This window comes from Pelecanus crispus, chromosome 3, assembly GCF_030463565.1.
Source record: "Pelecanus crispus isolate bPelCri1 chromosome 3, bPelCri1.pri, whole genome shotgun sequence".
Lineage (NCBI taxonomy): Eukaryota > Metazoa > Chordata > Aves > Pelecaniformes > Pelecanidae > Pelecanus > Pelecanus crispus.
In genome coordinates this window covers 132,235,263-132,259,426 of record NC_134645.1, presented here as the reverse complement: position 1 = coordinate 132,259,426, position 24,164 = coordinate 132,235,263, and the positions used below count along the sequence as shown (strand labels likewise).

At 44.9% G+C, this 24,164-nt stretch overlaps 1 protein-coding gene across 2 annotated transcripts in view; it reads left to right on the top strand.

Moving 5' to 3' along the window:
• Positions 1-23,460, top strand: part of RAB10 (RAB10, member RAS oncogene family) — a 52,966-nt gene extending 29,506 nt beyond the window's left edge. Inside the window, exons 2-6 of one of the 2 annotated variants that reach the window (XM_075708602.1) lie at positions 869-929; positions 11,939-12,077; positions 17,753-17,842; positions 18,373-18,474; positions 20,751-22,066. In XM_075708602.1, the coding sequence (XP_075564717.1) occupies positions 869-929; positions 11,939-12,077; positions 17,753-17,842; positions 18,373-18,474; positions 20,751-20,834 (476 nt within the window). In that variant the 3' untranslated portion in view covers positions 20,835-22,066. Of the gene's footprint in view, positions 1-868; positions 930-11,938; positions 12,078-17,752; positions 17,843-18,372; positions 18,475-20,750; positions 22,067-22,992 lie in introns of those variants that run through there. The other variant, XM_075708603.1, reaches the window with a different exon arrangement.
• The last annotated feature ends 704 nt before the right edge of the window (positions 23,461-24,164 follow it).

Sequence of the window (24,164 nt, the reverse complement as noted above, 5' to 3'; positions counted from 1 at the left end):
TTGAAGCTTGGGGTTGACCGTCTGTAAACCATGCGTGTGTGTGTTTAGCTCAAGAGGCAATTTAGGGCTTCTGCTGCTTGTTTCAACGGTGTAAAAAGTGAGATAACTGTTTTCAATAGTCTGGAGTCTTGTCACATGCTCTGGTGTAGGCTCTCGCACTGGCTGCCTTGAGTTACGTTAAACAGGTAACAAGCATTAAGATTTCTGTAGTTAATGTTATTCTCACAGGTAGGTTACTTGAACAAGATTTATGGAAAGGAGAATCTTGGGGAAAAGAGGCTTTTTTGGAGAGGTTTCTGAAATGGTGGTATCACAAGGATTAGGTATAAGAGTAAAAAAAAAAAAAAACCAAAAAATAAAAATTCACCATGATATTTCACATAATTTTTCAGCATATGCAAAATATTGTGGTTTAATCGTTTTTGGGGAAAGAATTTTTTTTAAGAATGGAAGAAGAAAGGTTGCTATTTTGTTTAGGATGTTTAAATTTATACCCAAGCTCCCAAATTTCTTATTCTTTTTGGAAGTTCTCCAGAAAAAATTGCAAAATCTTGATATTTTCCATTCTTAAAAATAAGCAAGAAACTTAAAAGCCTTTACAAGCCAGATCATCTTAACAGTGTTAGCTGAAGGTGTCCGTTGACCGACTGTAGACCCTGTGAGACCCTGTTTGCGTTGGTAGCCATGCTCCTCTTGCATTCCAGCTTACTCGGACATCCTTGGTTTACCTGTAAACCTTCAGTAAAAGAAGAAAAAAAACCTGCTGTTCTGTCTGCAGCAATTCTGAGTTGATGTGGGATTGCTTTTTTTTTTTTTTTTTTTTTTTAAATAAATACTAATTACTTGTTTATGCGTTTGTTTATTTTAGGGATAGACTTCAAGATTAAAACTGTTGAATTACAAGGAAAGAAGATCAAGCTACAGATATGGTGAGTAATATACACAAGCAGCTACGGGGTGGCATCCTTCTGGATGGCTTCTTTCAGAAGCAGGTTTTCGTGAGAAGAGTTTACTCTTTCTGAGATTACATTCAGGTACCTACTTTTGTAACTGTGTCTTGTATTTTCAGTAGTGGTAAAGCTAAAGCTCCATGTGTATACCCCTAAAACTATTTTTAAGAAACGAGGAAGAGATCTGGGTGTTGTGTTTATAACCACTGTTACCGACTGCTCCCTTGGACAGGCTCTTGGCAAATCTCCCGTTTGGGAGGACAGGATCCTCGCAGTCTGTGATTTAGTGGGAAGTGTTTTAAAAACTGGAATTTTTAAATTAGGAGTTGCCTCGAATCTGTGACTATAAATTGACTAGTAGCCTTGCTTTGTGTCAGCAAGAAAGCGTAATCCATGTCTGCACTTATTTTATATTTTTCCATGGTAAACTGTGGAGAGTTTCTCAGCTGGCTGAAAACATGGCTGTTTTTCTGTTGGAAAGTCTAACACGAGACAAAACCTAAACTCTTTCCTTTTAGCTTGCTATGCATGTCTAGCTAGAGATTTTTCTTCTGTTTTAATAGCCCCGTAACAAGGCAGGTCAGGAAAGCTAATGGCTTTTCCGAGCCTGTATTTGTTTAGGCTCCCTCCTCAACCATGTGCACGTATTGCTGGTGCATCCTCCAGCTTGACTGAGAGTTCAGAACTTGAACTTGCCCATTTTGTCCCCCGCTAACAAAAATCTTTTATGGCTTGATAATGTTGACGTTTGTAGATGGATGGGTTCCGGTTAGAAGGAAGCACTCGCCTTCCTCTGAGGAAAACTGGCTGAATGATTATCCTTCCTAATGAATGTATTCTGAATCCTTCTTGTTACCATCGCTCTGAGCGTCGACCTCGTGACTCAGTTCTTTCTCGTATCCCAGTCCTGCAAGCAGAAGTTGGCCAACTTAGTTGTTTTGTTTTGTGCCCCGCAAGGGGAAGAGTTGTCAAAGTTGATTTTGTTGTATGAACCGTGTAGCCAGGCAATTAAGGAAGCTCTTGGACGATGAAGTAACTCGGCGCGCTGGAATGCTTCAGCGGGGAGCAGCAAAGGGTAACCGTCTTCGTAAGGGCGGTGTTTTAGATGGAGCTGCCTGAGGAAGGATGGGTGTAGATCAGCTGGGAACCCAAAGCAGAGCAGCGGAAAGGAAGGGGCTGAGAGCGTTAGCCAAAGAGGCAGTCGGGTGTAATGCAGCTTCGCCGATTGACTTGCTGGGCAGCTCCTGCTGTACGAGTTCACCAGACGGTTAACATTCAGATTGTCAACCCAGGTCAAACCCTAACTTCTAACAATCATTCTGTGTCGCATTTTTTACCCCAACAGGGTAGGTGCTGTGTATCGCCATGGGATAGAAAGGTAGAACAAAGTATTGGAATGACTTTAAAAAGGAAGTGTTAGACTAAACTTGGGGAAAAGTCATCGTGAAATGTAAAAACTGAAAATACGGAATACTGAGGATGTTTAATGTGTATATAGACACAGAAGCAAGCCATAATGCAGCTGTATGCACTGTGGGTTTTAGTGGCTTAGAGAAATGAAGAGGGGTTTGGGTGAGCCGAGTTTTACGAAATTGCAACTTTTAAACATTGCAAAGTTTGGACGTTGTCATCTGAATCTGCTTCTTGTTCCTGCCCGTTTAAAATTTCACGTTTGAAATGAAACTTGGAAAGCAGAAAATGAAGTTCCTATGGCATGCACTTTTTGTTGGAAGAAAAAGAGAAGAAAAATCTAGCTTTTGTAGTTTCCAACTTTTCCTGTACAAGGAGTTTTGCCCAGTAGTGGTTTGGTGGCTAGAACAGTAGTGTCTTTTGGTGAAGATATTTTGTGCAATGCATCTATATTTAACCACCGCTTCCTGTATTTAAACTCACCCTGTACTTCTAGGAGTTGTGTAACATACTTCCAGAATTACACTTTGCTCCCACTGCAGCAGTTTAGTAAGCAAGGGATGCATTTAGTGGAACGTTATCCTTGCAAACCTGAGGCTGTTTCTGTAGCTTCTCTTGCATCCAGAGTATGGGTCGTGCTTTTATAACCGAAGTCAACGCGCAGGAGCTAACGTAGCCGAATCAACAGAACATGTCTTCCGAGTCGTGGGTAGCGCTTCCACTGGGACGCAGCTCCAGACTTGGTTAAGCTGATCAGAAGATAACAAAAGATGGGTGATGAAGAAAAAAAACAGACTTTGGGTTAAGGACAGGAGATGAGACTCGGCGCTTGCGTGCTTTCAGTATTGCGTTGCAGGCATGCTTGTATTGATGGGGCATATCCATGCTCGGAATTTAGAGGAGGAATGACCGCTATTTCATTTGTGGGTTCCCCCAATCTGAAAACTGTCATCCCATTTGTGAGATTGCCTATCAGTTTGCCCCGTTTCTTGTACGCACGCCTGAGCTGCTTCTGGTCGCTTACAGGGACGGGATACCAGGTGCAATGGCCCTGGCCCACTCCACGAGTGTAAGTCCAGCCACAGCTCTCCAAAAGTGCCTCCGTATCTTCACCCAGCCTTTTCTATGCTATTTTCTTGCTTCCTAACAGTCCCTTTTATCGTTAGAAGCAAAGGCAGTTTTGTCTTGTCATTGTTGCTGTTATTATCATCATCATTGTTATTATTACTATTGCTTATTCAGATTGAAACCTCTTTTTTTTTTTTTTCTTTCCAGAATACTGACATTCAGCTGTTTGCGAATTGACAGATGGTGACAGAATTTTGTACCTTAAAGAATTTAGTATGTGTTAGCCATTTCCCAGATACGATGGAGTTTCTTTACATAGAGTTGCTCAGTGTTTATGAAGGAGCTGTGTCCAGTGAGCATGGCTGAACAAACCTGTCGCTTACAGAACAAGGTTTCTACATCAGTGGGAGTGATTAAGCATTTTGATTATGTAGCACTTGTTATTTACATAGGTGAAAAGTGTATTTCTTTTCACATACAGAAAGCAATAGAAATAAACTGTTCCTCAGTTTAAAATGACTATATTGACCTGCTTCTCACTGATCCATGTAATCCTCCATCACCCACATATTAAATCTTTCTCGTGCTGCTGTCCTGGTACAGGAGTTGCTCTCGGCTGCCTGCAAAGCTGTGTCGCTGTGTTTTACTGTGGCTAGTACTGGCTTTTGTACTGCGTGGGGAGGGTGTCCAGTCTCAGTGGGCAACTAGTTTTACAGAAAACAGATAAAACTGGTGCTTTCTAATAGAGCTCTGCTCCTACAGAGCAGGATAGCTACCTGCCTCTTCCTGGGTACGGAAAAAGAGCAGACGTGGCAGTGTCTCAGTCATGCCTTGACCTCTAAAATATATATATATAGGAGTTAAGCAAGAATACAGAGGTCAAGCTGAGTTAAACCTTGCCAGAGGTGTAAAGCAACTTGATACTTCACAGCTATTAAAAACTGGGGTTGCTGCTCAGTAAGGATCAAGCTAGGATTAAAGCGTTTTCATATTGCTCCAAATGTAAATGTGCCTGTTGCAAAACGACGTTGAAAGGGGGAGAGGGGAGGCTGGGACGAGAGGGAGCGGAGAGTGGTGGGGTTGGGTGAGGAGTGGGACTATGTCCGTGTGCAGGGAGCTTCTGGAGAGCCTCAGCGAGGCCGGGCAAGCGCGGTGTGGTGCGTGGGCTGCAAGCGAGGAGGAGGGTGGGACACAGCCCTCGGGGCTGGCCTTCTGAAGGAAGGAGCTCGTTCAGGGCAGATCCATCAGGAGGAGTACCGGTATGTCAAATTCTGGGTGGAAGCACGTAGAAGAATCGGGTATTTTCTTGGATAGGTTGTCGCACTACTTGGCTGTTCAGAAAAACTGTTGATGTGACAGTATATGACACGATGCCATATGGAAAATCACCGGTGGTGGGCTTAGTACAGGGTTTGGGAGAAAGGAATTAGGGTGAAAATTTGGGAGTAGAAATATGTACAAAGGGTGGGACCTGGGAGGGTTCACAGTGATGAATGTCTTGGAAAATATTAATACAGTAATGCTCATAGTACAGAGAAGAAAAGGAGAATAAAAGAACCAAAAGTGAGAGATTACTGCTCCAGGAAAAGATGGTGTTATCATTATGAAAGTGATGAAACGTTTTAGAGGAATAGAGTAGTAGAGCGAAAAATTCAGCTACAAAGTGTAATATTGCGCACTTCTGGAAGTTGGGTAGAATTGCTTTGAAATGGAAACCGAAAGGCTTAGGCATCCTGTAATTCACTAAACTGATTAGCATAATGTAGCAATTGAAAAATTAAATGTGATTTTTCTGATACCGTGGGTGCGATCATTTCCAGTGGGCAGGGAAGTAAGTGTCACAGCCTAACATAATATACAATTTTGATTAGCATGCCCTAGCCAGGAAGGGGCAAGTAGGATGATCAGAGGGACGTAATAGCTATTTTAGGAAGAACAACTGGAAAGATTAGCATTCTTCAGGATGCCAGAGAAGTGACACAAGAGTATTTTTAAAATCATAAGAATACTGGGAAAAGTAGGTAGAGATTGATGTAACTCATTGCCTTTTCCAATACCAGAACATCAGTTCTAGCGTAAGGCTAGAAGGTGGCACGTGCAAAACACAAGGCAATGAAGTTAAGCTGTGAAACTCCTCGTCACAAAATGTTGTGGTAGCCACAGACGTACGCGGGTTTGCAAGGGATTTCACGAAAGAGCAGTCTGTTTTGGACCCGTAAATACACAGATGTCATCTCTGGCTCCAGATGTCCTTGAACTACACAGAAGCGGAAGCTGGAAAACCTTTGACCAGGTACGGCTCTTACGTGCTTGTGAGAATGCACAGAAGTCGGATCTAGGTTTTTTCATCCTGATGAAGCGAAGGCTGAAAGGAAATCTGACTGTTGTCTAAAAAATACATAGTGGTAGCAGACACAGAAGAGAAGGAAGGACTCTTGAAGCTCAAGGACAAGTGGAAATCAAAGTTGCTGGAAATCCATGAGGTGTGGAAGACTGGGAGAAGCTCTAGTTCAGCATAATGGGGGTGAAACACAGAAAGGGAAATGTGGAGGGGGAAAAAAAAAAAAACAGATCAGCCAAGTATTTCAGAATAGAGCTTGACAAATAAGAGGATCATGATGTATCCTGTTCTGCTGTTGCAGCAGAACTTACCCCAGGAGCCCTCTTTCCGTTTATTCAAGAATATTGGGTGAAAATTGGTTGCATGAAATACAGCCACTTTCTGGTCTCTCTGTTCACAGACTCTGCAGTCTGGGGAGACAACTAGGAACTGTAAGAGGTGATCCCGAAGGTGGATTTACAGGATGTTGATACTGGGAGAGTGAATCCAAACAAAAAAAACCCCAGCACCTTTACGCTGACTGTGGAACGCTGGAGGGATGGGGTAGGGCAGAAGGCTGTCGAGGAATAACTGCAGTATTTAGGAATAGGTTTCTAGGGATTATAAACAGAGTGGGGTTATGTGAACAGTGAGTGATTAGCCTTTTCAAGAGGTCTGTATTTGCTTTTCCAAGTCAGAGCAGTAAGAAAGCCCGAGTTCCCTTAAACAGCTACGTGGTGTATACATGTCTAGTCTTAAACTGACCTTAAGGAGTAACCAAAATACATGGGTAGAGCTGCGTGAAGAGTTCGTTTTGCAGGGGTTCATGGGGACTAACAGTTGTCAATTCCTCACTTGTGAATTTTCCATTTACCAGTTTTCATGCAGATTGCTTTCCTGGCAGCGTGTATTGTCAAGCCAGGACAAGGAACCCCGATAGACTGAGGTGAATGACAGTAGGTACAAGTTAGCAAAGTGCTCGATTCTCCTGCGCCTGGGACAGGCTTGTTTGCGGAACTGCTGCCCCGGGAGCGCCTGCGCAGGCTTGTTGTAAGGTGGTGACGTGCATGGTTAAGGCCAGAAAGTTGAGATCTAAAAGGCTAGATCTGGAAGAGCTTCCAGAGCTGGGTAAGACAAATGATCCAGTTCTCTTCAGCGGTGTATGAAACAATCACACTTGATAGTGTTGTATTAGTATGGAAGCTGTACGATGACAAAATTGGCTTCTGTCGTAAAATGAAAAGCGTTTAACTTGGAGATTCAAAGACATCTAAATTTTTTTTTATTTTTTCCTGCTTAGCTGCTACTCTGACCCTGTTGTCTACACATAAAATTTCTATGTCAGCCTGTTTTCCTATAGTCTTGTTGACCGATTACAAATTTTAGAAACAGCCTTATTTTTCTACACAGCTCTTAACTCTGTAGAAGACCATAAAGTAACATTTTTCTATCGGTGCATCTTTGCTGGGAATGCTTTTACGTGGCTAGAAAAGTTCCCTCAAAATTTTGTTTTATTCAGCAAGGAGCTCATTGCAAAAATAATCATCTGACCCGGAACACCTGCCCAGGTGAAAGAAATGTGCAGCAGCATAGCTATCCGAAATAGTTACACATGTGGAAGTTCTCTGTTATATGCAAGTTCTTGCATTTAATAAGTATGGTGATGAACAGCCAAAGCTGCAGACAGCAGCTGACTGGGGTGCCATCAGTCTCATTAATTTTTTGCAATTACCCTAGGAATGTCTAAAAGTTAACTCGTGCTCTTGAGAGCTTTTGAGACCATTCACCATGTGAATCGCTCAAGGTGGAAGAGGGTCTTCTGGCATGCCAGTCTGGCTTCCTATAAAACAATTAGATACTTCACTTGTTACAGATTTTTTTTTTCTTTTTTTTTGTTCTGGATGAATATTTTTTCAGAAAAGCTGAAATTTGCCAGTCATGAAGTATCTTACAGCTGTTCCTTTGTGAAGGGAAGTCTTTGACCCAGTTGCTAAAGCTTTCAGAGCGTGCCTGGTGTCAGCAGTACAGTGTCTTCAATGCAGTATTCTGCTGCATAGTTTTAAAAATATTATAAGAAACAACAAACAGTGGAACAGTAATAAAATTCTTAGGATTATTTTGCTAGGAATTATTTGGTTTAATACGTTGAAGACCTTTATTTTGAGCTATGTGGACTGGGAGGATCTTCACAGATCATCAGATATAATCTCTTCCTGTTGCATCCGTGTAAATCTTTCATAAACAAATCATAGTGCATTTTAAGGTTTCTTTAGTCCCTGCTAGGTCAACCGGAAAGCTGTCCCAGAAATTCCTCTCTCTGTTGGTTAAACCTCTAATATGATATAGCTTATGCATACTTTAATGTTGGCATGAGAATAATTTAAATAGATTTTTCACTTTCCTTGTGCTTCTCCTTTCCCTAGTCCCACAGGACGACCTTCTTTGTCTTCATTTTGCAGCTAAACAAACCAAGTTCTCTCGGTTTCCTCTTGTGCGGTAGGGCCTCATTTTCCTTGGCTATCTTAATAGTCCTTGTCTACGTTTATTTTAGCTTGGAGAGCTAGCTAGCTTCCACAGATGTTTTTGCCTACGTCAAGGATTTATTGCACACCCATGGCTTTGGAGCATATTCTTACATCCTAGAGGTTTGAACAAAAGAATGGCAAGCCAGGGCAGTAAACAAGACATGCGGTCTCCGGTTGTTTCATGCCATTTGCTCAGGGTGGATTCATCAGTCGTAGGCAGTTTGAAAGCCATAACTCATTTCCTCTGCTTCAGTCAGTTCTCTAATCTCACATCCATTAAGAGTTATCTCTGAATAATGAATGGAGAATCCATTAAGAAGGGGAAAGGGCCAATATAGTACCTTTTTTTCTTTAAAAAAAAAAAAAGGAAGCACTCCAGGTTCTTTGCTTTTTCCCTCCCCAGCTTTCTTTTCATCCATTAGCTTAGCTTCAGTTGCCAGAAAAAAACACTGGAGGAGTTAACTAAGCAGGTTAGTGGTAGGCGCATAGGACATGACAAGTAATGAGTAACAACTCAGTGTTGTCAATGCCGAGTTGTGTAAAATCAAGCTGAATTCTTACTGTGATGGCTACTGGCCTTGTCAGGAGGGGAGAAGTCATAGATGCTGTACGTCTTGATGGTTTTGGTAAGGCTGACGCTGTCCTGCTTGATACAAGCAAGTTAGGGGGAAGTGACTTAGGTGAAGACACTACCAAGTGGATACAAAACTCGTGGCAAGAGAAATGTGTAAGAGTTCTGTTGAGATATTTTGCAGGAGTCTGTCCTGAATTTCATGATAGGCAATGTTTTCTTTAATGGTTGGGATAAGGGAATAGAGTGCATGGTTATTGTATTTAAGCTAAGCAGGAACAGATGAAGTTGCAAAGTATAAATTGTGTAGAGGACTGGATTATAATTCAGATTGCTTTTGACCAACTGGAGAAATGTCACGGAAAAAAGTCCTGTGGAATTCAGTAGAGACAAATGCAAAGTTATCAAGTTCAGTATGTGTAATCAGTTATTTGAATGTCAGAAAAATCTGCTTTATCATGAGGAAAGGGAGTAGGATGTGTAAACGGGCATGCCCAAGTCTTTAGAAAATATTCCTGCATGAGCCTGGTAAGACTTCTGCTGGAGTAGTGTCCTGGTTTTTGTTTAGACATGGGCATATTGGAGGGAGTCCAGAGACTGATCAGTGAGGCTGCATATCTTAGACCTTTGGCCAGTGAGTAAGTTCTTTAGAACTTGAGGTGGCTTGAGAAAATTCAGAGAAGGTGCAAGAGCTGTGTTTGAGTATGCAAAAAGTAGTTGTAGAAAGAAGGGAAATGAACTCCTCTAGTCCCCTATGAAAGGTACGATGAGGATTGACGGCCTTAATTTGCACAAAGGAAAACCCAAGGGTGCCATCAGGAGAAACTTTCAAATGGGACAGAAAGGAAGAGAGAAGGGGGATTCAAGCCAGCAGTCGTCAGAGGTCTCCAGCAGCACATCGGGCATCTTCCAGGAATAATGTGGGTACCCCTCAACGTTTTGTAGAGCCAGGGAATGGACTAGATTGCCTCTTGAGGCTGCTGCCGGAGAGCCAGACCTCTGCGCGGCATGGCCTGTTGGAACACCTCTGAACAACGTGGTGCTCGGGTTTAGGGCCCGCCCCTATCCCTCCTCCTCTGCTCTTTGCCCTCTTCCTGGTGTTTGCCATTTCCTAGGAGGAGATAAAACCTCGGGAGCAGTTGGCCTCAAAACAGTGATCTGGGGTCTGAGCCAAAGAGATCCAATAAGACTCTTCAAGAAGAAACTTTGTAGAGCATTTCCCCTCCATCTCAGGAGGTTTTCCTCCATGGCATGTTCAGGCTTCAGGGCTTTTAATGTACTCCCCCTTCGCCAGCTGATACTTGGCCAGAAATCTGACGTGCGCTTAAACAAACTGATTTGGCAACTGCAGTCAGCGTTTGTTGGGTCAGCTCTAGGTGACGGGGCGGTGGGGAGAGCCGAGTTTTCGCAGGACTCGGTGCCTGGTGGTGTCCGCGTTCTGCCAAGGCGTTCGCTGTGACCTCGGGAACAGCTGAGAGGGAAATGAGCTAGGTCAACTCCAGTCCGTGATCTTTTCTGAGGTTACTAGTTTGTGAGCGAGGAAATGTGGGGCAGGGGGGGATGCTGTGCCTTTCTGAAGGTGGTTTAATCTCAATTTAGACCAGTTTAAATTTGGAGACTCCTTTGATATTCTACCTTGTGTGAGTAGTGTCACTGAAAACTGTCTGTGAACGTGTACTCTGTTAGGTTTCTGTCCTCTGAAAGATGCTAGAATACACCGTTAACTCTTAATTCTCAACTTAATGGCACGCAAGTTTGTGTAACCAAATCTCATGCATTCCATCACAGAACTCAAAATTAGGTGGGTAAATACATACTGTCATTAATCCTGCATGATCAATTTTCACCATATTGCTTATAGAAATCGACAACTTGTAGTTACAGTACATCTTCTAGATTTACTTTTCCTGCACTTTGATCTAAAATTTCAGGGATATACATATGTAAGATCTCGTTAAAACTTTATAAAACTGATCTGAAAACAAAATTCTTCTCAGTTTTAAGTCCCAAGCTCCAGAAAATGTTGAGTGATTGTCTTTGTGGCTGCTCAGCAGCTGCTGAAATGTGGAACTGTGGATCTTTTTGGGCATTGTCGTGGTGTTGACTGGGTAGTTGGGTCAGGTCATCGCCGGTTGCAGTTCCAGACTCTGCTGACTTCGACAGCGGCACTGCTAAACAGCCTACAACATTTTGGGAACTTCCTACAGAGACTTGAGTACTGAGTCACCTGGGTTTGGGCAGTGTCTAATCAGGCTGGTCAGTGGTTGTGGTATGTAACTTAAAAATTGTAGACGGGGTTTTAAGGTGGCTTATTTTTACGTTCATTTGGGCAGAACTGGTTGGTAACTGGAGAGAGTGTCTGGGACGATGGCATTTCTGGGGTTGTTCAATTGCTCCCGCTGCTGGAGCTCATGGTCCTGTTGAAGAGTTGGTAGAGCATTTCTTGCTCCTGTTTTCGTCCTGTCCGCTACTGGGTTCCACCGGGGCTCAGAAGTCTGAGACACTTCCCCGAAATACGAGACTTGGAAATAAAAGTTTCTCCTTTTGGGTGCAAGTTTCAAGTTGTCAATAAATATACAAAGTTTACAATTAACAAATTCCTACCATGACTTGGTACTGGGTTTATTTATTGTAGTAATGTACCAGAAGACCTACTGCAACTTACCACTTTGCTGTTCAACAGGTAGCGTCATCTTCTGCCACCATCGTCCTGTAAACCCAGTTAAGCAGCCCAGTGTCTTTTATCTCTGTCGTAGTTGACTCTGAAATGTGTTTTTAAAAAAACAGTCCCCTTTAAAGTAAAATCCAAAAGGGAAACTTCAAGCCCTAAGTTTCTGTACCCTCATGAACCTGGCTGACGGAAGCTTGCCCTTTTTGTTCTCTGTTCAGCTACGTCTGGGAGGGAAGGGGCCTTCCTTGAAGCTGCTGCTGATGCACATTGGAGCGTGTCCTACCGCTCTTTGAAAACATTGCACATCCCTCGGTAGTGGTGCAATAGAGCACGTACCGCGCCATGCACGCTTGTCTGATAGATACACCGTGCTGGTTTCTTTAGAGCTCGCCTCTGATATGTACTTCTGTCTGTTTTTTGCAGGGACACAGCGGGGCAGGAACGATTTCACACCATCACCACCTCCTATTACAGAGGTGCCATGGGGATCATGCTAGTATATGACATCACCAATGCCAAGAGCTTTGAAAACATCAGCAAGTGGCTCAGAAACATAGATGAGGTGAGTAATGTCTGTAAGATCCCGCAACTGAGCTGTTTGTTGTGACCCGTAGAGCATGTGATGAGTCCCACAGAACTCGGCTTCTCGGTTGCAGCTTCTGCTTCTGCCCTGGCAGAAGGTGTAGTGTGTAAATTAACACAGGGGGTTGGGTGCTGTTCGTAGGCTGGCCTGTGTCCTGTGTTCCCTCCCTCAACTCTCCCTTCAACAACGGCGTGAAGGATCACAACACTGCGCAGGGGCTAGTGGTGTCCTAAATTGTCAAATCCACACACGAGCAAACTTTGTTTCTGTGCTGGAGAGCACTTAAAGGTAAGGAATACGTCTTGTAGTACCTGGGAGTTGCAGTTTTTCGGAGGAGCTGCCACCACGAGGTGATGTGCAGGGGAGCAACGCTAAGCCATGAGCTGTAGAGTAGCTATAGAATATGCCGCTTCTAGTACTAACCTATTTCATAAGGATGACTATGTAAATCCTCAAAGATAATTAAATATGATCACCTCCGCTCCCTCAAAATTGCTGTCATGAAATATTTGCAAGTTTATCGTGGCTGTCGGAGGCAGTATGGCAGACTGCTGTTGTGGATGTCAGCGAACTGCTCAAACCCGTATAGCTGATTTTTGTCCTTGTTAGAGGAGTACCAAACAAGGAGGCTGGAAAAATTTCAAGCAAGGTCAAGTGAAGCAGAAGAAATAGATGTGGAAACATTCAGTGCCTGGATCCCCAAGAGTTCATTCTCCAAGAGTTCTGAGATGTTAGAGAGCAGCACGACTGTTAGTTCTTGCTTTTGCTATGCTATTCCCAAATGGAATAAATGTTTAGATTTTCCAGCTTTGTTATTTTCCTAGAAAACATGAAGATGGCCCTGTAGAACTGAGCGTCAGCAGATGGCTGCTGTCGGGCATTGCTAGTTGAAGTGTTGAGGCTGGTGAAAGGTTCTTACAGAGCAAAAATGTGATATCAGGACTTTAATTTCCTAGCATGAGAAACGGGAAACTGCTCTTTATAGACAGGTACACATTTTGACGGGTGCAGAAGGCGGGTGAGGGGGAAGTAAGGCAGCACAGGAAGAGACTCAGCGGTGAGCTGAATATAAACTTGAAACCAAGGCCTTTAGATTCTGCAGTTGCTTTGTTTAAAAAAATTTAGTAGTATCCAGGAAGTTGAGTAATGGATGTCATTCATACCATTGTGTCTGAGAAGTGACTGTTTCTGCTGGCCTCATGTTTTCAAATCTGTCTCTCGCAAACCTCTGCAGCTGATTGCAGGTGCATTGTGAAGGCTGCTCTGTTACTGCAGTTTTATAAGGGATGTTTGACACCTTAGGAAGCTTTTTTTTTTATTATGGAAGAAGCTCACTAACAGAGTGCGTTTTGCAGCAATGATGGCTGAAGTCATCCTCTGAGGTTCCAGATGCAGCGCTGAGGCTTCTTGCTAAAATGTGTGGCCAGTGTACCCACTCATGTACAGGATTATTGCAAATGATGGTTGTGAATGAAGTAGCTAAGTGCTTTGGTTTTATGAGGATTTAATATTGCCAAGGATATTCTCTCAAGGAGGAGAATTTTCAGTAAGCAAGCTGCTGTTCTGAATTGCTATTCTGTGCAAGGAGACTTCTACAGGATACTTAAGCCTTGATTTAGAAATAGCCAGGAAACCTAGAGACGTTACACCTTCATCCTTGCTAAATACTTAATTATTTAAAGGTCACACTCTCTGCAGAGGTGTACTATGCTGTGTGCTTTTGCTTTGGGCTGGTAGGAATTAGTTGAGTTGCTCAAGGGCACAGTTCTGTACGTTGGAGCTGGCTGTATTTGAAAGAAGTCTGTTGCTGTTTAAGCAGTTTTGTGTGTGTGCATGAAAAGTCAACATTTTCAGAGTCTTATTCTACACGGTATCTTAATCTGCCTTTGCTGTCTGATTGCTCTTCCTCCTTGTGACCTGAAGGAAAAAAACCTGGGGGTGATTCTCCCGAGGAATGTGAAATGGGTTATTACTGTAAGTAGGAGTGCTGGGTACATGGATCTCTTGCCTCTGTAGTTGTATTAGTAATTCTACCGTAAAGTAGTATTAAGACTGTCGAAGTGAAAGTAAATTCAAATCACACTTTCCAAGAAGCTTCTCATGGCAGGTTTCAAAGTACTTCATAGAATCACAGAATGGTTTGGGTGGAAGGGGACTACTAAAGGTCATCTAGTCCAACCCCCTTGCCGTGGGCAGGGACACCTTCCACTAGATCAGGTTGCTCAAAGCCCCAGAGCTGCTCCAGCCCTCGGACCATTTCTGTGGCCTCCTCTGGCCCCGCTCCAACAGGTCCCTGTCTGTGCCGTGCTGAGGGCCCCCGAGCTGGGCGCAGGGCTCCAGGGGGGGCTGAGCAGAGCGGAGCAGAGGGGCAGAGCCCCCTCCCTTGCCCCGCTGGCCACGCTGCTGGGGATGCAGCCCAGGGTGGGCTTGGCTTTCTGGGCTGCCAGTGCACATTGCCAGCTCATGTCGGGCTTTTCATCCCCCAGCACCCCCAAGCCCTTCTCCGCAGGGCTGCTCTCCATCCCTTTGGCTTAGCTTTCCTAACCTGATCCCTGGCTGCTCAGACAATTTCTCCGTATTCCTCACAGGCTACTTGTCCTTGCTTCCACCCTCTGTAGGCTTCCTTTTCATGTTTGAGTTTGTCCAGGAGCTCCTTGTTCATACATGTCTGTCCTTCCTAAAGAACCTGTATCCTTCCATTCCAACACTCCAGTCAAAGGAGCCATCCCACCACATCCCCATGATGCCCATAAGATCATAGCCCTGCAGGCACGCACATGTCTAACTCCTCTTGTTTATTCCCCTTGCTATGTGCATTTGCAGAGAGGCATTTAAGTTGGGCTCCCCAATGAAGCTGACTTCCTGGCTGGAGTGGCTGGAATTCCTTTATGCTGCTCTCCTGCTGACCTGTGATCCTTCTCCAGGCTCTGGGCACCTATTGCTGGCACTGGCATTAAACTGGTAGGAGTGGGATGGATTAAGGTTCTCCTCCCCCAGCAACTTTCATTTAAATCCCTCTTCACCAGCTTGGCAAGCCTGTGGCCAAAGATGCTCCTCCCCTCCTCTGACAGATGGACCCCATCAGCCCCCAGTAGACCAGGTTTTTCAAAGCCAGTCCCGTGGTCTTAAGTAGCCAAACCCCTGGCTGTGGCACCAGTCCTGTAACCATTTGTTGATTTGACTGGCCCTTTCAAACCCCTTCCCTTTGACTGGGAGGATTGATGAAAAAACTACCTGTGCTCCAGAGTCCCTTACCGCTGCTCCCAAGGCTCTCTAATCCTTCTTGATACTCCTCAGACTGCTCCTGGCTGGATCACTGGTGCCCACGTGAAACAGCAGCAGTGGATAATACTTGGTGGATTGTCCAAAGCTTGGTAGTCTCTCAGTGACATCCCTGATACGAGCCCCCGGTAAGCAGCACATCTCTAGAGAGTGCGTCAGGTCATGGAACCATCGAATCGTTTAGGTTGGAAAAGACCTTGAAGATCACCCAGTCCAACCATTAACCTAACACTACCAAGTCCACCACTAAACCAATTCAGGGGAGAGGAAGAATTAATTTCATGTTTCCTGGCTTGGTGGCTGCATTATTCTTTCATGAAAGTAAAACCAGGAATCACTAAGGTTGGAAAGGCCCTCTAAGATCATCAGCCCAACCATCAACCCAACACCCCCATGTCCACTAAACCATGTCCCCAAGTGCCACCTCTGCCCATTTATTGAACCCCTCCAGGGCTGGGGACTCCCCCACCTCTCTGGGCAGCCTGTTCCAATGCTTGACCACTCTTCCCGTGAAGAAATTTCTCCCAATATTCAATCTAGGTAGGCAAACGAGTGCCTCTGTACCTCTCAGAAGAGGGTCGCCTACGACTATCAACTGTTGCCTTTTCTTAGTTGTGCCGGTTGCTACATGGGGAGTGGATCGGGCTGCCTTACTCAGCTCCAGCATCTCTCCTGGTGCGATGGGTCTTTCCTCTTCAGCCTGCAGAGTGGTGAAGTGGTTCTGCAAGGGCAGCTCGGGCTTCGGGGGAAGCCTCTTCCTCCTGTTGGCCCTTGCCGTTGCACCCATCCATTCTTCTGCATCATTGGCCCCGCTCCCTTCTGTGTGCGCTGGTGGGGGAGTTTTTGGCTGTTTGGCTGTGGGCTGTGGGTCCACTGCGGGCTGCGCTCGGAACCGGCTATCTAACCCCTTCTCAGCCTCCCTGATGTTACGCAGCCGCCTTCTCGCCGCCTCCTGCAGCTCAGCCGCTTGCTGTGGGAGGTCCTCCACCCGGGCACAACTTTTGCAGGCAGGTCTGCTGCCCGTCCCTGCCTCAGGAGAAAGGTCCAGGCACCTCCTGCGGTCCGAGGTCTGCACTGCAGCCTCTCCCTTCAGCAGCTCTGGGTGGAGGCATCGGCCGCAGTCGGGGTAGGTGGTGCAGACCCCCCAGCCGGAGCTGCAGCCTTTGCTCTCAGACGAGCGCCCGCTACTTCAGTTATCCACTTAAGTGATGCTTTGCGCTGCGGCTGCTGGCACTTTTCTGCTAGTCTGGTGGATATCTTTGGTGTGTTCTTTCCTTACTATGATGGATATTGGCAGTACTTCAATAACTGAACAGCCAAGGTATTTTTGCTCGTTCAGCATTCCTTGAGAAAGCATTGTCACTCGCTTTTGCCTTACAAAGGCAATTCCCTGCTATGTCATCCTGCTTTTCCCTGGATCCTGAGCGTTAGCGTGGTGCTTGCTTCAGTTTTCCCTTTGTGATGTCCTGTTTTATGTTCGCTTGGTGTAGAGTCTGCATGCCATTTCACCGCATGAGTTTCTCAACGTCTGTGTGAAGTACGTAGCAGACGGAGCTGAAGCACAAAGCTGACATGCAGTCCTACTCTGATTGCGACACCAGCGGAACAGCACGATGCTAGAGCGCGGCAATTTCCTTTTGTTAGTTAACTCGGCAGCTCCTCTGCAAAAGTGGTTTTGACCAACTTCCTGGCTATTCGGCTTTGCGGTGGTTGAAAGCATAGTTGCAATTGTGAAGGAGACTTACCTGTCTACAATAAAACTATGCGAAGGACCCTTTCAACAGCAAAAAAAGTAGAAGTGGCAGCTGGAGCCGTTCTAGGGCGTGAAGCTTGATTGTTGGCAGCTGTAGACGTGGGGTTCTTCTTGTCTGGTAATGTTTTGTAGCATCATTTCTGTAATGTGCTTGTCTAGCATGCGTACAGCCTGACACCTCCGAGTGCCAGGCAGGAAATTGATTCTTTTCCCATGTCACTGAATGCAAACTAGCGAAGATTTGGTAGGCTGGTGTCATTAACTAGAAGCGTCCGGGTTGCAGAACAGCACTAAGTCTTTTTCAGAAAGGAAGACTTCACACTTAAACTACAGAAATGAAAAGGAAGGCGGAAAATAACTGGCATTGGGATGGTGATAGAGCTGTGTCAAACCTGTAGCTGGTGTCTCATTCCACTTCCAGGTTATATGAGCTATTTAGTCTAAAGGCACTGTCTGAAAAGTGATTTCTAGCAGTCTTCGTTACGACTCGGGAAAGTGCAGGACACCAAGACCTGTGAACGTTAGCCTGGACTTCAAACAGCCTGGAAATAGAGAAGTGAAGTAGATATTTACTGCTTGTTGGGGGAGACGTGTAAACCTGTCTCTTGTCTCATTTTAGCATGCCAATGAAGATGTGGAGAGGATGCTGTTAGGAAACAAGTGTGACATGGAAGATAAAAGAGTTGTCCCTAAAGCAAAAGGCGAACAGGTAAGCGTTGGACAAAAACTTTCTTATCAAAATAAGCAAATCGGTGCCAAGACTTCCCGCCGTCTCCAGGTGATTGAGATGCCACAACGGGATGTGCTGGGGAGCGAACAAAGCGGCTGGATTTGCTAATGGTTTGTAAGTCTAGGGAACTTAGACTTCAGTTTCTCAGAAGCTGCACTGCAAACAACTGCCATGAATGGAATGAGTTCAGCTGCAGTATCTGCTTTCTTTGATAACTAAAAATTTTCAGGCATCCTTTGTTAAGTTACTTACCATGTGACGGGCTTGTGTGGTATCTGTCGTTTTATATTCAGACGTTGACTTGTGATTTAATACACTTTAATTGCTGTTTCTGAATCATTAAGTTCCAAATCTCCTTTTGTGACACCTTGCCTAGCTAGTACTTCTGATGCCTGCTACGGCTGAAAGAATATTACATGCTTATAAATGCCGCTAATCCCGAAGTTACAGCAGCAGCGATTGAATAACTCTACAGTAACGCTAACCACCTTCTTTCTTTTTTGGTTTAGATTGCTAGGGAGCACGGTATTAGGTTTTACGAAACTAGTGCAAAAGCAAATATAAACATTGAGAAGGCATTCCTCACATTAGCAGAAGACATTCTTCAAAAGGTAGGTGTTTACAGGATTGGTTTGGGGGGAAAAAAAAAAAAAATCCTAAAATTTCAGCTCCTATTGCTTTTGATGTTTACCTGAATTGTTGCAGTGTTTGACTTTGGCATGCTAAGACAGAGTCCCTCAAGGAGTATTGTACATCTAAAGCTTCGAAGCTTCTAAAGCTTGTTTGATGTAGAGGGAGTAGTATACATCAAAGAGCCAAGGAACGTAAACTTGTAGTTGTTTGGCCCTTAAACTCACAGTTGTGTCGTACGTGTGCTTGGAGTTAATTGGCGTGGAAGAGAATTGTCCTTTCCCTGCCGCTATCTCCATCAACTTGAGGAAATGGCCTCAAGTTGCGCCAGGGGAGGTTTAGATTGGGTATTAGGGAAAATTTCTTCACAGAAAGGATAGTGAAGCATTGGAACAGGCTGCCCAGAGAGGTGGGGGAGTCCCCAGCCCTGGAGGTATTTAAAAGACGTGTAGACGTGGTGCTTACGGACACGGTTTAGTGGTGGGCTTGGCAGTGTAGGTTAATGGTTGGACTCGATGATCTTAAAGGTCTTTGCCAACCTAAACGATTCCATGATCGATACACAACACTGTCTAAAAACTCTCAAGCACCTGTTGGGAAGAGTTTAGATGTGGTTGACAGAACCGATGAACGAGCTCTGTCACTTCCTACCTTGTTTCCGATGATCAGCCCTCTCAGCCTCTGCCTTTCGTTGGAGGTTTTGTTGGAAGGTTATATTGCAACTGAGAGAAGAACGTGGATCACCACTTCTTCCTGGTGGTTGGCTCCTCCTAAGATGTAGAGCGTACCATAAAGACGGCTGTCTCTTCTGTGGCCTGTACCCAAATCTTTGTATGCCGAGAGCTACAGGATGCTGCTCTACTTGTATCCCTGATATCTTCCATGAGTAGAAAAATGCATCGGCTTCCAGTAGCTGCCACTATTTTGTTGCAGGATTGAGCTGGGCTGGATGCGTGGGTGGCTCCAGGGCTGGTTCGTTAGCTGATGTACTCCCGGAGCCAAGGACTGGATTTACACAGTAACCCCTGTGCTAGCACGTTCCTGCCTGTGATCAGGCACTGCTTCTCCAGCACTGAAACTCCGTGGAGTTCAAGAAACATGGGTTGGCCAACTCTAGCATACGTGCTTTTGCTCCTAAACGAATGACCCTACGTGCTTTTTCTGCGCTCCAGCTTAGCGGTAGGGACTGCCCTGTATCGAGACTGCCTTCATCACCGTCTTCCACCGCTCTCCTGCAGGAATGCTGTTGATAATGTCATCCGAGTCCATTGGTTAGAAATTTAGCGCAAGGTCAATGCCGAATCTTTTTGCAACCCTTGTAGATACGCATCTGCTCAACAATGTCTGGTTCACCGTTGTAGTTCCGAGTTGTTTCTGAACCAGTTTTTGACAAGCTTGATGTGAGAAACTGGGTGAAAATCGCTGGCCTTTGGTAAACGGGAGGTCAGGCTAGCAAGGCTAGCAAGTCTTACTGACCCTTTTGACCTTTGAATTTTCATTTTTGGGCCTCAATGTATTTGTCTGAAGAACGGGGTTGTGGCGGGGGGGTTTGTTGCTTTTGCAAGGCTGTGCCAAAGAGAATAATAAAAGGAATATAGAGATGAAACTGCAGTATTCTCATAAATGTTTAGGTTAGTTTCTAAACTGCTGAAAGTAGATGTTAGCATCTGACCAAAACCACTTAACTTTTGGTTTTTGCTTTGGTCTAACCAAGTTTACATCCCGTGACGCAGGCGAGCCTGTTTTGTCCGCTGCCTCGGAAACTGGTGTCCTGCTTAACTGGAAGGCAGATGCTTTTGAACAACCCCTCTTTATCCATAAATTACTCTGTGGTTTTTTAAGGTCATTAGTTCACATAATTTAACTTCAGCTTGTGTTAGCTGTACACTGTGATTTCCTTACTCCACCAAAGCCCAAGTGTCAGTTTGAAGAGCAGGATCTAGAAATAGTTTTGAGTTTACTTTGGGGTGGTCCAAGTTCAAAAGATTCCTCCCCCTCCCCGCCTGGCTTTTTCCAGTCGTCCTTTATTTAAACCAAAACAAAACCCCCTTAAATAGGTTTTGCATACTTTTGCTGGCAAGGGGAGGAGGATTCCACAGCTCCACATCTCTGTGGAGCTCTTTGTCCGTAGTTTATTCATATTATTATTTGGTGATGTCAGTCTCTCTGTAAGCCGCTATCTCTTCAGCTCTGAATGCTTTATTTCGGGATGTCTCGAGAGTCCTCTAACTTTTTTTTCCCGCTTGTTTCATTGCAGACCCCTGTAAAAGAGCCCAACAGTGAAAATGTAGATATCAGCAGTGGAGGTGGGGTGACAGGCTGGAAGAGCAAGTGTTGCTGAACGTTCTCCTATATCACCAATCGCCATCCACCGCCCCTTTTTTCTCGCTGCGAAACAAACCACTCTGCCCGTTTTTAACCTTAAACCAATGTTTAGTTCCTCATCTTAACAAGTTCCTGTCTCCCTTTGTTTTTCCGTTTAGGAGAGCTTGCATACTATAATTTTCTCAACAACACGTGTAGGAAAATCATCTCCGTGACTTCATTTTTTTTTTTTTTCATGTACCTGCTCAACTTACCACTACGTTTTGGTTGTATTATAGTCCCGTTCCTCCTGACATTAAAACATAGAGCAATCATATTCAACTCTATCCTGCAAATTGTATAAGAATAAAAGTTAGAGTTAACAATTTATTTTGTACAACAGTGGAATCTTCTGTCATGGATAATGTGCTTGAGTCACCATGTTCCCTAGATGCATCAGCAAAAGAGCCAGGAAAACACTCATTTTCGCCTTGAGTATGTGAATGGGGTTTATTTTGTCCTGTGCCTTATGTGGAAAGGAACTTTTGTTTTCACTTTTTCTTTTTTGTTTGTTTTGTTCTCTTTCTTTTCTGCTGGTGGAAGCATGTGCAGGAGACATACCATCCATACTTGACCATTTTAAAATACTGAACTCTTTTGTGATTGCTTTCTGTAATTGTTGGTGTAATGCATCGAGGACAAAGGGTGGTGCAAAAAAAAAAAAAAGAAAAAAAAAGAAAAAAAAAGAAAAAAATTACATTTAATCTGCTGTGTCTCCTTTTTGGTGATCTAGCCATTCAGAACTGTTCCTGCTGCCATTTTTTTTTCCCCCCCCCTCACTTGCAGCTCTTTCCTTTTGCCTGCATGCTGCTTTTATTTGCATTTCTTCATGGTGTGATGTGTTAATTAAAAGGATGGCAACGTGGTATGTTTGCCAAAAACTTAATACAAAGCACTGATTTAGCTTTCAAGGTAAAAATGTTGAAGATACCTACTAATTTCCCTCTAGCCAATGTCAGTTCACTAGTATATCTTCTCTCTCCTCCTGCATAGCCGTTGGGTTTTATGATATGGAAGAGTTACTTGCATGCACTAGTTTTCTATGGAGGGTGATGTGGTTGTCTACTTTTATGTGTATGAATATAACATGCGATTCCCAAACTGACAGCAGTTAACATGAACTTTTTCAGTTCTCTCGTACCGTTAGCCGCTCCAACAAGTTGTTCGGTAGCCTAGCGAAAGGCTGAGCGAAACTAGATTTAAAAGGAAAAAAAAAAAAAAAAAAGGAAAAAAAAAAAAAAGTTGGCAGTTTAATTTATTACCTCCCCTGAAAACTTTCCATTTTCCGGCGTTAAAAGCTGAGTCGTTGGTACTTGGGTCAGCCTTGCCCTCTCTCCCCGCGCTGTGGGAACGCGGCGGGGATGAACTCGCTTTTCCAGCTCGCCTCCTCGCTTTGCCCGCAGCTCCGGGCCGGGCTCCGGGCTCACCCGTGGCGTTGGCTTCGTCACTCCTGAAGGGAGACGGGGTCCGGGACGCTCCTGCCGACGCGGGCGTTCAGGCTGCGGCAGCGTTCGTAGGTTCGCTTGCCTTGCATTTAAAATACCACCTAGGAGAGCTCCGGCCAAGGACAAAAATGATATTTTAAATAGATGATGCTTCTTCCCCGAGCCTCACGTTCTCCCTTTAAAGTCGGGCAAGCTCGTGCCTCGCTCTTGCCCGCTTGAGTTTCGGACTGCCTGCGGTAAATAGCGAAAGCAGTGAATAACGCTGGTTGAATTTTAACGCAATGACGGTGTTTTAACGTTGAACTTCTCGTTTTGAACGGCTTCCCGTGTAGTCACTTGGCCGAGGTGTCTGCCTTTCCCTCTGTATTTTGGCATTTTGTCTCCGTGTGTGTTAACCCTTCCCAGTCGAGTGGCTCTTGGGCTCGGGCAGGAGGCCGGGACGGGTGGATAAATCGGCGCCGTTTCGTTTTCTCGCGTCCCGCGCCTGCCGGTCAGCGTTGTAAATAGCGTACGGCTACCTTCCGGGTAAACCTGCACTTTCTAACATTATCAAAAAGGGAAAAATGGAGAAACATACATCAAGGGTTTGGTGGTTTTTTTTGTTTTTCTGTTTGGTTGGGGTTTTTTTGGTTTTTTTTTTTTTTTTAAAATAATCCTTGTTTTAAACGTGAGCTTTTTATTTGCTTCCAGGGGCTTGGCTCCCTCTGTGTAAAATCCCGCGGGATCCTGTGTAGACGCTGTGTTCGTTGCAAGCCAACAGGTAGAGAACAGGCCACTCGCTGGTACTACTAGCTCCCACCTCCGGTTCGTATTCTCCTTACCGAGTTAATAAACTGAACTATTTCTAGACGGTCTACTTGTAAAAACCATGAATTTTAACCGCGTGGCTTGGCTTTGTTTTGTGTTGTGGAGTGCAAGGCCCAGCCGAGGAGGAGTGAGCAACAAGAGTCGATGCAGATGCTAAAAAAGAAAAAAAAAAAAAAAAAATTAATAATAATAATGATGTTGGAGGAATTTGCAGTAACTTTATTTCTGCCGGTATCTAAACTTCCTGCTAGCTAGCAAACTAACTGCTTGTGAAATCTCTACTTGGAAGTCCCTCCCCAGCCCTTTGCGTGGAATAAAGCCTAAGGCCAGCCTGGGAAAGGACGCGAAAGCGGCTTTCGCCGTGCCCAGCTCTGCCCGGTGCTGGCGGTGCTGCCGCAGCGGGGCTTTAGCCGACCCGGCCAGCGGAGGAAAGCTCAGCCGCTACCTTTTATCATGGTTTAAAAAAAAAAAAAAAAAAAAAAAAAAAAGTAACTTGATTAAATTGGTCACTTTAAAGCAAAACCTGAGGTTGAACCTATCCTACGAGGGTGTTCACCGCCCCGGGGAGCTGCCGGTGCCGTGGCGGGGCAGGGCTGAAAGCAGCGCTTCGTGCTCTCGGACTCGGATGGTGGAAAAACAGCATCAACTTGAAGGGTCTAGGATTAATTCCCATGCCTACAATTTTTTACTTAATCTTTTAATATTTTTGCTACTCCACTCTGGCTTTTTATTTAAAACACATTCTTTTGTACCACTTACTGTATCAAATTGTATAAAAGATCACTGTCCCATTCTTGGTCATACCAAGAGCAAATAAAAGCTTTTATAAACTTGCATCGGTTCGCTTCCTCGGCCGCCTTCAATTCCCTCTCGCCGAGCCTCGGCCGGGCTGCCGCTGGCCCCGGGTGCCGGGGGGAGAGGGCTGAGCCCCGGCCGGGTTTGGGGCTGCCCCGGGAGGAATTGGGGCCAAGATCCGGGAGCCTTGGGGCCAGAGCAGAGCTTCGCATCTGGGCGCCGGCTGGGGAATCCCGGCAAGCGGGAGCTGGCCCCTGCCT